Below are 15,015 nucleotides of genomic sequence, written 5' to 3'. Positions count from 1 at the left end.
CATTCTTTTTTACTGCCATGTAATATGTATGTATATACACACACCCCACATTTTATTTACCCATTCATCAGTTGATAGACATTTGGGGTGTTGTCAGTTTGGGGCTACTATGAATAATGCTGCTATGAACATCCACGTAGAAGTTTTTGAGTAGCATGTTTTGATTTCTGTTGAGTATAGACCTAGGACTGGAATTGCTAGATCATATGGTATCTCTATGTTGAACATTTTGAGAAACTGCCAGAATGTTTTTCAGTCTGTATGACTTTAAATTCTACCAGCAACGTATGGGGGAGTTCCAGTTCCTCTACATCCTCACCAATGCTTGTTATTATCTGTCTTTTTTATTATACTTATCTAAAGTAGATGTAAAATGGTTTCTCATCTTGGTTTTGGTTTGCATTTTCCTGATAGCTAAGGATGTTGAGCATCTTTTCACATGTTTATTCATCATTTGTTAATAATACAGTTATTATTAACATATCTTCTTTTAAAAAACCCTATTAGGGTCTTTTGCCCATTTAAAAATTGGGGCGTCTTTTTATTATTAATTGTAAGTGTACCTTACATATCCTAGATACAAGTTCCTTATCAGATACAGGAGTTACCAAAAATTTTCTCCCTTTCTGTGGGTTGTTTTTTCTTGATAATGTTCTTTAAAGGTCAAAAGTTTTTAATTTTGGTGACATTCAATTTATCTATTTTTTTCTATTGTTCTTTGTGCTTTTGGTGTCATACCTAAGAAATCATTACCCAATCCAAAGTCACTAAGATGTATGCCTATGTTTTCTTCTAAGAGTTTGATAAGTTTAGCTGTTACATTGAGTCTTTCATCCGTTTTGAGTTAATTTTTGTCTACACTATGACGTAGGAACCCAAGTTCGTTCTTTTACATGTGGGTATCAGGTTTTCCCAGCACCATTTGCTGAAAAGTCTGTTTGTTCTCTATTGAGTTTTATTATCCTTGCTGAAAATCAATTGGCTGTAAATGTGTAAAATCTTTCTGGACCCTCTCCCACCACAGTAGGCCACACCCTTCGCTGAACCCCCATCACATTTACCTTCCTCCCCAGACTGTAAGAGTTGTTAAGAGCAGTAAATAGATTTATATTTTTCATTGCAATCCCCATGCCTATGTGTTTGCAACACATTATAGGTTATTACTAACTATTAGTTAAATAAATGGCTGCATGGAAATAAGGTAATTACTCCCAGCTGACTCACTGTCTTATCATCTACAGAATGGAGGGGTGGACGAAGTTATTAAAGTCTTTTTGACCCTTGGTGTCCACCAAGCCATTGCTCTTTATTATGTGAGGCCCTTCCTTCCAGGCCATTGAAATAGGAAAGACTAAAGACAAAAGTTACTTTCTTTTTTTTTTCATTTTCTTGTTTTTTTGAGACAGAGTCTCGCTCCGTTGCCCAGGCTGGAGTGCAGTGGCATGATGTCAACTCACTGCAAGCTCTGTCTTCCAGGTTCAAGCGATTCTCCTGCCTCAGCCTCCCGGGTAGCTGGGACTACAGGCGCGTGCCACCACACCCAGCTAATTTTGTGTATTTTTAGTAGAGATGGGGTTTCACCGTATTAGACAGGATGGTCTCGATCTCCTGACCTCATGATCTGCCCACCTCGGCCTCCCAAAGTGTTGGGATTACAGGCGTGAGCCACCGCGCCTGGGCCAAAAGTTACTTTCATAAATTCCATTGTTATGTGGATAAGAAGCATCTTCTGAAAAATGCCAAGGTACATAAAGTTATTATTATATATTATTATTACTTTTCAGACAGGGTCTTGCTCTGTCACCCAGGCTGGAGTGCAGAGGCAGGAACACAATTTATTGCAGCCTTGACCTTCTGGGTGTGAAGTGATCCTCCCACCTCAGTCTCCCATGTAGCTGGAACTACAGGCACAGGACACCACACCTGGGTAATTTTTGGATTTTTTTTTGTAGAGACGAGGTCACACCATGTTGGCTGGTCTCAAACTCCTGAGCTCAACGATCCTCCTGCTTCGAGCCTCCTGAAGTGCTAAGATGACGGGAATAAGCCACCATGTCCATCATGAAGTTATTCTTTTTTTTTATTATTTTTATTTTTTATTATTATGAAGTTATTCTTGACAATCAGCAGTGGTTGTAGGGGAAAAAGGATTTTCATACCAGTAATAGTTTTTTAAAATCCATTATCGTGGTTCCCTTCTGAAAATCCTGATGTATTATTATATTGATGGATATGTGGTCACGTTTGCCTCTTCTGAGTTATTGTTTAAGGTGAAGCAGTGTAAACAGGAAAAAAAAAAAAAAAGTCCAATTCTTCTTAGTATAAATGCCTTTAGAATGTCTTCCTCTAAAATCTCTCCCATTTTCTCTTCCCACTTCCCCGCTCCCCGCTACGACCGGCTACTTTTCTTTTCTCTTCTTGTTTTTATAACTAAGGATAATTCCAGCATCTTTCTTGCTCTCCTAGCCATTGAAATAAGTCTATGGTATGTCAAATTCAGCATTGAGATACTTCAAACTTCATGTTCTGCTTAAGAAAAATCATCAGTAAGTCACATTAAGGTTATAGATTAATAAGATATATAGAAAGATATATATCTACATATGGATTTAAAATACATACAGATATTTGATCCATTTGTTAGTCTGTGTTGACGCCACCTTTAAAATGAAACACGTCTGGTGCTTATTATATAAAACTTTGCATAGCTTAAGTTGCTATACACATAGTGGACCTTCAGTAAATTAGAGAAGAAACACTGATCCTCCTACAGTTCTATGATAAATTTAGTTGAAAATGACACCTTAAGTTTCTAATGCAAACTAGGATATGACAATCACCTCTCCATATGAGTGAATTCAGATTTCTTTGCAGAACATTCTAAGCAAGCTAAAGAAGAGTCCACACCAGGTGCAGTGGCCCAGGCTTGTAATCCCAGCACTTCGGCAGGCAGAGGTGGAGGGATGGCTTGAACTCAGGAGTTCGAAACCAGCCTGGGCAACATAGTAAGACCCGGTCTCTACAAAAAAAACAAAAAGAATTAGCTGGGTATGGTGGCATGCACCTGTGGTCCCAGCTACTTGGGAGATGGAGGCAGGAGGATCACTTGAACCCAGGAGGTGAAGCCTGCAATGAGCCGAGATCGAGCCACCACACTCCAGCCTAGACAGCAGGGTGAAGCCCCAAATCCAAAAATAATAATAATAAAGAAAGAAAGAGAGAAGAGTCCAACAGAAAAGGTAGCATTTGCAATGATCTTTCGAGTAGAACAATTCTTTCTCTTCCATCTTAAGATCTCCTTAAAAGTTTATTTTTACCTCCCTTGTTTCCTTGGCAGCCACACTTTCTATAAAGATACGAGCATCCCCTTGCACTTTAATGGGAACTTTCATTGACAGCTTGACTCATGAAGAGAGGCTAATACTACTACTTGTATAATTTATTCCCATGGAGAGAGGGTGAGAGAGGGTGAGAGAAAGAGAGAGAAGGTATCAGGACTTCAGTTATATGTAGAGAGATTTTATACAAAGAAGAATTTTCCATTCCTATAGGGAACTCCAGAAATTTTCAGGGATGGCAGAAGGCAGGCCAGAAATAAAGACCCTGCGGCTTTCTTGTCTTTTTCCTAAATGTAAGTGTAACAAATCCACTTAAGTACAGATGTTAACACCAAAAAGAGTTAAATTAACTTGACCATCTGTTAAGAAGACTAATATGAAAGCTCTAAACACCTTGCAATTCATTAACACTCATGAGCAGCCTAGAGTTAGATCAGGAATCTCTGTGTAGGGTGTTCTGTCTCACACTGAACTCCAGTGAGGGTCAGGAAAACGTGCCGGGGATCTGTAAAACTTCTAAGACAATTGCAAAATTGTTTCTGGTTTCATTTTGACGATTTATTTTAAAAAGAACCCCCCAAAGCAAAATCTTAAGATGATCATATTCTAGGTCATCTGTGTCCAGAACTGCCACAGCTTTTCACTGCATACTTGCTTATGAGGGCACCAAGTGAAAACAGAAAGTGAAAGCGTTAACTATTAATGCTTTCTCCAGCGGGAATCCACCAGTGTATTCCTGATCATCATAAGTTCACATACCTGAGAAACTCTGGCCAAAGAGATTTACTTTCACAGGTCTTGTAAAAGCTGGCTACTCCCCCACAATACTACCTTTGACACTTTGCTGGTGCCTCAAATCTTTCCAGTAGAACTGAAATTTTAATTCAGAGTGGGGCTTTAATCCTTGTTGCAAATTAGATGATGTCTGTCTTGTAAGTAGACTTAACTCTTTACAAAGCTGGACATTTTATTGTTCTATTACCAATCATAACGAAAATATCTAAAATTGCAGGTAACAGTCAAAATTCATTTTTATAATCTTAACAAAAGTGTCATGTTTATAAAATGAGAGTGAATAACTGGAAAATACAGAGTAAAACTTGAGGCTCCATGCAATTTCTATTGATTTTATGAATATTGAATTCACAATTAAAAGGGGCAAAGAAATATTCCCTGTGTTTCTAGAAATGTTAAGAATTTAGAGCTAGAGAAAAACCTTTGCTACCACTTGTCCAAGCTTCTCACTTCACTGGGAAATAAACCGAGGCTCCAAGAGGTTTGCTCAAGAAGTTAGCTGGGGGAGGCCGAGACGGGCGGATCGCGAGGTCAGGAGATCGAGACCATCCTGGCTAATACGGTGAAACCCCGTCTCTACTAAAAATACAAAAAACTAGCCGGGCGAGGTGGCGGGCGCCTGTAGTCCCAGCTACTCGGGAGGCTGAGGCAGGAGAATGGCGTGAACCTGGGAGGCGGAGCTTGCAGTGAGCTGAGATCTGGCCACTGCACTCCAGCCTGGGCGACAGAGCGAGACTCTTGTCTCAAAAAAAAAAAAAAAAAAAAAGAAGTTAGCTGGAAAAGCCAAATCAGAAAGTCAAGTCTTTGCACTCATGGTCCTTAGGCAAAGTAGTACCCTGTATGATCTGTGTTTCACCTTTCATCAACAGTCATGTGCTCATCTTCCACAAATCAAGATAATTGTCAATTCTTTATTTCTACGAAAACAATCCTATATGACTCTAACACCGTAAATAAAATGTCATTTTATTTATGTTATCTGAAATTTGAAAAATCTTAAGATTTTTCCGTTATGTAAAAACTACTACAAACCAAATGAAATACATATGCATACATTCCCAAATGATAACATGACTTCTATGCCTGACTGCAGGGCATGCAGTATATTATAAGTAGACAATTATATTGGGATTCTGAGTATTACTGAAACCTTTTTTCTATGGGCAATCTATTATAGCAGAGAAGTGGCACTTGAAATATGGAGGTCAGTTATACAAAAATGCTATGGAATCAAAAGACACATATGCTCTTGAATGCACCCTCCTTTCTCACCCCCATTCCTTTGCTCAAGCTGCCATGTTGAAACTTCTAACCAAATAAATTTCTTCTTTTATCCATGCTGGGCAACATTCTTTTTTTTTTTTTTTTTTCGAGATGGAGTCTCAGCTCTGTCACCCAGGCTGGAGGGCAGTGGTGCAATCTCAGCTCACTGCAACCTCCACTTCCTGGGTTCAAGCAATTCTCCTTCCTCAGTCTCCCGAGTAGCTGGGATTACAGGCGCACACCACCATGCCCGGCTAATTCTTGTATTTTTAGTAGATGCGGGGTTTCACCACATTGGCCAGGCTGGTCTTGAACTCCTGACCTCAAGTGATCTGCTCGCCTTGACCTCCTAAAGTGCTGGGATTACAGGCATGAGCCACCATGTCTGGCCCTGGGCAACATTCTAACCATCCTGCAAGGATGTTATCTTTCCCTCCCAAATTCCCATGCCTTTTGCATTTTGCTGATAGTTACTATGTTCTCTTTGACATATATTTATTGGCATACCTGGCTTACATACTCCTTTCTGACAGAAATTGATTATAGCCAAGTAGAGTGTACATAATATATGGTTATTGAATTAAAGCAACATACAAAGTTTAGGGCAAAAGGGCTCTAAATCTGTCATAGTGGCCGTTCTCAAAATCTAACTTACTATCATTTTCCCTTAAAAGTACATGGAAATGGCCACAGTAAAGTGATCACTATGAAGAATAAGGAACAACACAGAAAAAATGGTTAAGATAATGTTAAATGAAAAATGCAAAAACCAAAACTAGAATCTATTTATATTTGCAAATATCACAGATGCATATGTACACAAAGTGGAAGGTAAAACAGAAAAATAAAAACAATTTGCACTGTTGGGTGATGGAATTACTGGCTTCTGTTAATGTACTTATGTTTATACAATAAATGTTTTTAAATGTATACATATGTAGTAATTAGTAATATTAATATTGGATATTGGTACTAATATTTCTGGACTATAAACAAAAAGAAAGCATACGTAGTTGTCTTATCTCTAATGTCTCTCAGCTTGTTGGCCTGCATGGATGCATTCAAAGAACTGCCACTACCTGGTAGCTACCAGACTGCAGAGTTGGTACCTGAGAAGGCACTTTGCAAAGTTGGCAGTTGGCTGGTGAGTCAACTTTTACAGTCAAAACAAGCATGCAAAAAAATGTTCAAAGAACCAAAATACATGTCATCCACTGAAACTGAAAATATAGCAAACATTCTATTTCTTCAGGGCACACAGGAATATTCTTAGAGTCCAGTTTACAGTTTTCTACTCCCATCCAAAGGCAAACATTTATTTCTTAATGTTTCTCCTATAAGGCATATTATTTCTAAGAAAGCTGGTTTTGTTTGCGATTTGTACTCTTATCTTCTAAATATACCTAAATTGCTATTTTCTGAGGTATTGTCTCTGCTTATACATTTGATTTTTTAAAAAAAATTATTACGTTGAATAGCATTATCATCTTTGTTGGAAAATCAAATGACAAGTAGGAATTAATAGATTCTTTTTTGAGCATGTTAATTGAAAACACAGTGTATGAATGAGGTATACTTACACAGCCTCAGAAAACAACTGCCTAAATCATTAACAAAGTGACTAAATGTTAAATGCCCCAATGATCTCCAACTCGGTATTATTCGCTGGATTGATTTGGAACTGCTCCTTTAGACAGAAAAATTGAATTATATTTTTTACTGCTAATTTTGTGATTTTACCAAAACGTGATGATTTTAAATGAAGAAAGTAATTCAGCACAGTGTTTTAGAAAAATAAGTTCAATCAATAACTTAGACTTTTTATTAAATGAATGAAATTAAATGAACATATTTTAAATTATTTGCATAATCCAATAAATCCTACTTGTCCCATTCAAGCATCATCCAGGACAAGAACAAAAGAGGCTGATTTATTAGACATATGTGAGGCTGAAGAATTTTCTCAGAATTCTTGGTTAGGCTGTGATAAGAACACAAATTTATCTAAGTATGCTGAACAATGCTTTAGGGCATACTTAGGAGAAGATGCTATAAAAAAGCTTTATTGCATCACACACATGGAACCAGATTCTCCCTCTCATGGGCTGTAGCCAGCATGAAGTTCACACTACATTAATTTGCACTTGTCGATATGCTGCTTTGCAAGTATTCTTAAGGCATGTTCGAATGTGTACTCTGACTCCTCAACTAGAATATAAACTCCCTACGGGTAGGATCTGGGTCTCCTAGTTATTACCCCCACAGTGTCTAGCATACTGGTCTGGGTAAGCCAAGCCCTCTGGAACTGCTGTTGTCTTCATGAGGAGCAGGGACAAGAATGTGCTAAGCCTACAGACTGAAAGAGGGTGTGAAGAATACTGGAGAGCAACTCTGTCATCACCAGGACCGAGTGATTACATGTACCAAAGGCAGGCCCAAATGGCCCTTCTCCCAGTCATTTTGTAGAGGGAGAAGTGAGACTGCAGGTGGTACTTGGATAAGTTTCTGAAGTCTGGCTCTTGAGAAGTCATCCATTATCTTAGCATATTCCCCAAAAACCTTCTGAAAAAGAGTACATAGCTTTACAGACACAAAGCAGAGAATAGAACGGAAGAGGATTTTACTTTAATCTGTAAGTGCTAGGTTTCAAGTAGAAAAGACTAACACTGCTGTTATCCACTTTTAAAAGACACAACAATGTCTTTCTAGGACGCTTCCAGAATCAAATAGAAGACTGGACCTCAGAGGTCCATAAGCTGGGTCTTCGGGTAAATCATATTGCTGCTACTATTTAAAACTAAAAATTCCAGGGAAAAGATTCCATGGCCTGTTGCAGCCATTTCAATCTTCTTCGTGTCAGAAAATTCTTGTCTCAGGCTATTGTGATTTGTAGTTGCTGTAGTTAGATCCCTTTGTTCTTGTTCTGTCCACATTGAAGACTCAAATCAGGTGTTTAACTTTTTCCTTGAAATAATCTGTCAAATCCTTGAAGACATGAAGCAATGCTGAAGTCTTCCCTAAGCAAAAGGTACAATTCTTCGACTTTTCTTTATTGCTTTTATATTTCTCTAACTTTAAAAAGGACTGACTTAGGCCAGGAGTGGTGGCTCACGTCTGTAATCCCAGCACTTTGGGAAGCCGAGGCAGGTGGATTGCCTGAGCTCAAGAGTTCAAGACCAGCCTGGGCAACATGGTAAAACCCTGTCCCTACTAAACAACAACAACAACAACAACAAAATAGCCGGGTATGGTGGCGTGCTCCCATAGTCCCAGCTACTCGGGAGGCTGAAGCAGGAGAATTGCTAGAACCTGGAAGGCAGAGGTTGCGGTGAGCCAAGATCTCACCACTGCACTCCAGCCTGGGCAACAGTATGAGACTCCGTCTCAAAAAAAAAAAAGAAAAAAGAAAAAAAGAAAACAGGACTGACTTTTAGGGCTTGGAGGCAGGCCTTCTTCTCCTTACACAAAGACATACAATATAGATGCACTTCTTCCAACAGTCTAGTTAATTCAACTGAATTTAGGTGATAATTTCTGTGTCGCTACACTCCATCCTTCATGTCAGTGTCCAAGTGCTGAAACACTGCTATAGATATGAGCAACCCTCAAATCCCTTTTTGCCCTCATTTTTCCAGCCAAAATTTTCAGATCTATTTATTTTGTAGAGATACCCCACCCTAAATATTTGCTTTGATTGCTCCATTAAAGTCATTTCAAACTTGATGTTTTCTACTCAATAGTAGCCACAACTCCAAAATTATAATTTATATAATACCAGTAAAAAAAAAAAAAAAAAAAAAGCTTTCTATATCAGCCTTATCTCTGAAAAATAAAATTAGAACCAACCTAAAAACAAAATTGTAAATATCAAATATAAAATAATACTGTATTTACACTCCCATTCAAGCTACTAGTAAGTCATGTGACACTAATAAGAGAATGCCATGATTATCAGTGATACACTCACTTGGTAATGCCATTAGATTTTTAAGAGACCAAAGATGTGGCACATTTGTTGTACTGCAAAATACTCTAAAACCATTGTTATTATTTAAGACACATGGGTCTTCAAACTCAAAGCTCAGCATCCTAGTAACTCAGAGGAAACTTAAAAAATACAGTTGTATTTCTATATTCAAGGTAGGGATTGGCAACTTTTTCTGTAAAGGGTCAGACAGTAAATATTTTAGGCTTTGTGGGCTATATGGTCTCTACCACAACTCCTCAAGTCTGCTGTTGTTGCAGGAAGTAGCAATAGGCAATACAGAAATGAGTAGATATGGCCGACTTCCAATAAAACTTTATTTGTAACATAGATAGCAGGCCAGATTTGACCTATGAGCTGTAGCTGGCTAACACTTTTTTATGAATACTGGGCACATTAGCATATTGAGTATGCATATGTGTCTGTGTATGTAAGTGGGGGCATATACACATATATTAGTATGCAAAATCTCCATTTGCCCAACCCCCTGGTCATGGCAGTTTCTTGGGCACGTGACCAGTGCAGTCACACGTGTTATTTCAAAGGGTGCTTAGACTTGCAGTTTAACACTCTGTGGTCAATGTCTTGAAATTAGCAGCAATTTTATCTTAGAATTGTGTTTTATTTGTTTTTGCTTTCCGAAACAGAGTTTCACTCTTGTTGCCCAGGCTGGAGTGCAATGGCACGATCTCGGCTCACCGCAACCTCTGCCTCCCGGGTTCAAGCGATTCTCCTGCCTCACCCTCCTGAGTAGCTGGGATTACAGGCGCGCACCATCACGCCCAGCTAATTTTTTTTTATTTTTTTTTTATTTTTAGTAGAGACAGGGTTTCTCCATGTTGGTCAGGCTGGTCTCAAACTCCCGACTTCAGGTGATCTGCCCACCTCGGCCTCCCAAAGTGCTGGGATTACAGGTGTGAGCCACTGCCCCGCTAGAATTGTGTTTTGTAGGTGTACTCTGATGGAACAATGGAGACTGAACTCCTATATCTGGTCTCATCTTTCCACTGCCTCAGTGCAGCCCTAGGCAGTTCTCAGAAATATACTCCTCTCCAGCTTCCTTTATCCCGCCCTACCCTGCTGCTGGGGTGGGGTCCTCCACCCAGGGTGGGACCAGGGCATGTCACTGGGGGAGGTGTGTGTTCTGCTGTGTCTTTTGCCCCTGGCAGAATCCTGAATGTGTGTTTAGAGAGGACTGAGTCAAGTGTGCCCATCCCTGGCATCTTAGAGCAGGACAGGGAGGTAAGAATTCCCACCCCAAACTGACAGTACCACAGCACACTCAGTGGATTCCGTGCAGAGCCTCTTACCCACCCCTGATCCAGACACCAAATGTGTTGCAGTATGGAGACTGCAGTCTCTCAGGGGTCACCTGTCTGACTTCCTTGCGGCGGGGGAGAATGACCCCCCTGCTCTACGCTGGGACATGATGTAGATCCTGTGGCTAGAGGAAAGAAGAACCCAGAAGCTGACAGGCCACGTGTGCACACCCAGTCATGGGCACCTGTGGGGTCTGCACTCCCCCGTAACTATCATCTCTACGCTGAAGAAGCCTAACATCAAATAGCAAATAAAAAGAGGCATGTCCAGCCCGGGCTGGTGAGGGAGGAGGGGCAAGGACAGACAGACTGAAGAAGAAAGGAAAAGACTTTATATTTTAGTTCTTTTTACTGTCACTTCTTTCCTGCTTTCTGAACAAAAGGGTTCTGTATTTTCACTTTGCACTGGGTCCTAATCAAAGGTTAGGGGCTATAAAGAATCATTTTCTGAGATTCATTTACCAAAAGGGAAGTTGACAAAAAACTCTATGTATGCATCACTGCTTTCAGGTCAGCTCATCCGTGCAACGTTAGCGCTTCCTGCAACATTTCCAAATCTTAAACACAAGGCTCTGAAATGAATGATGAATCTGGGGTTTCAGATGCTAGGAAGCTCCTTTTGGGATGTGATTATCGGGAATGCCGCGTGGTAGCCATTTCCTTCAAATAGTTTGCTGTAGGATTAATTTATGCCTCTTTAGAATGATAATGAGCCATTTTATAAAAATAAAGCACAATCAAAACATTATGTACAAAATGTAACAGACAACAACAAAGAAAGATGAAATTTTACTAAGAGTTCTGTTTATTTCCTATTAAAAAGGGTAACACCAGATCATTCTAACACACAAAAACATACTTGTTTTCCTAATTTGAATAAACCAACTGTAAAAGAAACATTTTTGAGACAAAGAAATGTGAATATAGGCTGGGTGTTACTTGATATTAAAGAAGTATTGTTAACATTGGTAGGTATGATAATGACATAGTATGTAAAAATATCCCTCATAGATCCACATGGGTATTTACGAGTACAATAACATAAGGTCTGAGATCCATTTAAAATACTTCTGCAAAAGAAGAAAAAGAGGTAGAGGAAGAAGATAGAAATGAAGAGGAAGAAGATGAAGACGAGAAGGTGGAGCAGAAAAAACATGACAAAGAAGATGAAGGTGATGATGAGGACAGAAGTGGAGAGAAAAAAGTGAGATAGATGGAATAGGATTGTGGAAGAGGATTGGAAAAATGATGAGTGTAGGTGATGGAAACGTGAGGACCCATTACAATATTCCCTGCACCCTCATATATGCTTTTAAATTCCCCTGATCGAGTGTGTGTATAACCATTGCCTAAAAAATTTTCTAATAAAAATCAAAGTGCATATTTCACATTCTCCTCCATACCAAACGCCTTTTTTTTTTCTGGTGCAAGAAGCATCCTCTGAGGCTGACAGGAATTATCTAAGCTGAAGAGATACAAAGGAGTTGATGGGAAGGATAATCCGCCCATCGGTTCCTGACACAATATAATGAAGAAAAGAAGAAAGTGGGTGGAAGAGGCTGCCATTGTTACTCTCCTAACCTTTCCTTCTAATTATGCCAGAGCCAAGGCTCAGGTCACAAGGAAAATTATTTTGGTGGTCAACCATTTGCCCTATTTTGTATACATCAAAAAGGCTCTTGTTCTCACACATTCCAATCTCACAGTTTCCCACCTACTTAAAAAATGTATCAAGTGGTCAGATGAACTAAAACATGAATAAAATGACTATATTATGAAGAACACCTTGTTTGCAAACCTACAGATAGCCTGCTTGTGATGTGGAGTTGTAAGATGCACAACACTTCAACATTTAATCTACTTTCTATTATTGCAGGCATTTCAGATAAATGCTCAACATGCCCCGCTTTTAAAAGTTAAATGTAAATTTCTCTCTTGAGTGCAGATGGTGGCCAAGCAAAGTAGTTCTTTGGTCTCACAGACAGAAGGTCAGGTCATGGCTGAAAGACCAAAGAACAATTGCTGCTTTGCTCCTCCAAATCATCCATGGAATGAGACACCACTACTTTCTTTTCTGAAACTGTCTGTTCAGTACAAAATAGTTAAAAGAAGACCTATAAGATTTCCTCACATTCTGTCGGGAAAAAAAAACGGTAACAAGCACATCACATCACATCACATCACAAACATCTTGTAACTGTTCAGAGGTCTTATTCCTAAAGCTATGACTCTCCTAAAAAGGCACATCTCTATCTAAAAACATACCACTAAATGTCATTATGAAAACTACTATTGTTTTACTATTATCAGAAAATGTTCACAAATGAAAACTGCTCCTTGTAAATCTGGCAACTTTAGCCTCCATACCATCACGGATTAACTAAAATGAGATTTAATACTGCAAATACTTCTAATATTGCAAATGCTTCTAAACAAGTTATTCCTTTACAAGTGATATTATACTCTTATTGTTCCTGATGGTTTTTTTTTTCCTCTAGAAAATTATAATGGAATTTTAAATAACTGAGACTCTTTCCTGACGTATTTTTCCAGTTAGTCCAAAATATTATGCTGTCAAAATGCTCTCAAATAATACAAGAGACCAAAAGTATGCCAATATGATTCCTTTAAAAAAAATTACAATATATTACGAAAGAAAAGTTATCTGTGATAAACTCAGTAGACCTAGGCCTTCAGTCCCTGATAGAAAGCATTTTCCATTCTACTATCAGGCACGCCCCCAACTGGATGAAATAAAATGTTTCATTATTTGCACATGTTAATAATTAAAAGTCTTCTGAAAATTTAAAACCCATTATCACAACACCAAATATAGTGGTTCAAACGCAGAATTTTACTTGGGCTGCCAAGATTTTAATTTAGTACTAAGGATTTCAGTTATGACTTGAAAAGCTTTTTGTACTAATCTTCATTATCACTTTCGTTTTCAATACTTTTCCCAATTGTCTTTGCGTCATTTGTTGTAAAGACTTCATTGGCTCAAAAGAGAAAATATGTTGGAAAATACGATGAAAAACCTCGAACTAGAAACATATTTGAAAAAAATTTATTTGGAGCGACCTTCTAAATTCTAAAACAATTATTTTAAAATATTGACCCTAAGAACCCAGTCTTATTATTTTCATTGAATAAACAACCTGCTTTCATTGAACATAAAGAATGAAAACCTTCAAGGTCCTGTACTGTAACATAAAAATAGAAAATCAAAAGTCAGCCTATTAGAACTGCCTCTCTAAAAACTTTAACCATGTTGTCAACTAAAATTCGAGTATCTACTTCATCTCAATAAAGATATAACATAAAACATCTGTTCAAACTGAAGTTAAAGTACGCAGCTTTTATCCACTAACATTTCTAATGTCACCGTATTTAGGCTTCATGAACAAACGTATTCATGGTTATCTCAGCTAAAACTGGTTTCACTCTGCCAACAATCAATTTGATTGACATATTTACATATCAACTCATCTCATCTTACGAATTTTAAACTTTTTCATTTAAAATTGGATTCAAGTTGGCATCTTTCAAGAACTTTATGTATGTATATTTTAGGTTCAAACTGTGCATTAGAACATTTCTTTTTACTTTTGTAAGTAATAGATACACATATCCAAATGTATATTTATGACCTGTCAGATTGGAATTGTGCATGCACGCTGTTGTATTCTCACCATTTCATGTGAAAGGTGATAATTTTAGGCAACTATAAAAGAAATTCTCCTAACAGTATAAACTGGATCATCCCATTAGTTAGAAACAATACAAACAAATAACTTAGGAATAAAACAACATCAACTTGAGAAAGAATGTTACTCATATCTAAATTGCTGCAATTATGCTGTGTCCTCTCTTACCTGATCTTTAATTTCAAGATCCCTGTTATTTTTTGCTCTGAACTCTCTGTGCTCCTTTTCTGCCTCATCCTTCTCCATGTTGGCTTTATTCAGCTGATAGCGCATTTCTCCACACACCTGTTAGATTGTAAAAACCGGATGATTACCTGCTGGAATCTTCCAGGCAATGCCTGCAATTAGATCCTTTGGTGCCCCCTAGAGGTCATATGGATAAAATACAACAAAACTTTTCTAAGAATGCCATTTTCTACTAGAATACTCAACGTAGCCTGTTAAGATTCAGAAGAAACATCAGGGATTATTAATTCTAACAACTTGAAATTATAGATAAATAAATGCATAACTAAGGAATTTAAGTAATGTGCCCGAGATTATTTTATATAACGGTTTCAATTGCATATTATCAACCAAAATGCACTATCATCTAACTCTTAAATAGG

The 15,015-nt window shown here is 38.2% G+C and overlaps 1 protein-coding gene across 9 annotated transcripts in view; it reads right to left on the bottom strand.

The window, feature by feature from the left end:
- The window catches only part of SDCCAG8 (serologically defined colon cancer antigen 8), a 253,354-nt gene that overhangs the window by 149,124 nt on the left and 89,215 nt on the right, over positions 1-15,015 (bottom strand). For all 9 annotated transcript variants that reach the window (XR_004058745.1, XR_004058746.1, XR_004058747.1 and 6 more), the window contains exon 12: positions 14,576-14,692. Coding sequence is in view for 6 of the 9 variants with exons in the window: in XM_030935740.1 (XP_030791600.1) it covers positions 14,576-14,692 (117 nt within the window). In the remaining 3 variants the exon portion in view is untranslated. The remainder of the gene's footprint in view (positions 1-14,575; positions 14,693-15,015) is intronic.

The sequence above is a fragment of the Rhinopithecus roxellana genome, chromosome 8 (assembly GCF_007565055.1).
Source record: "Rhinopithecus roxellana isolate Shanxi Qingling chromosome 8, ASM756505v1, whole genome shotgun sequence".
NCBI classification, from domain to species: Eukaryota; Metazoa; Chordata; class Mammalia; order Primates; family Cercopithecidae; genus Rhinopithecus; species Rhinopithecus roxellana.
Note: the sequence above shows the minus strand (reverse complement) of the source record. Positions and strands in the feature narration are given on the sequence as shown.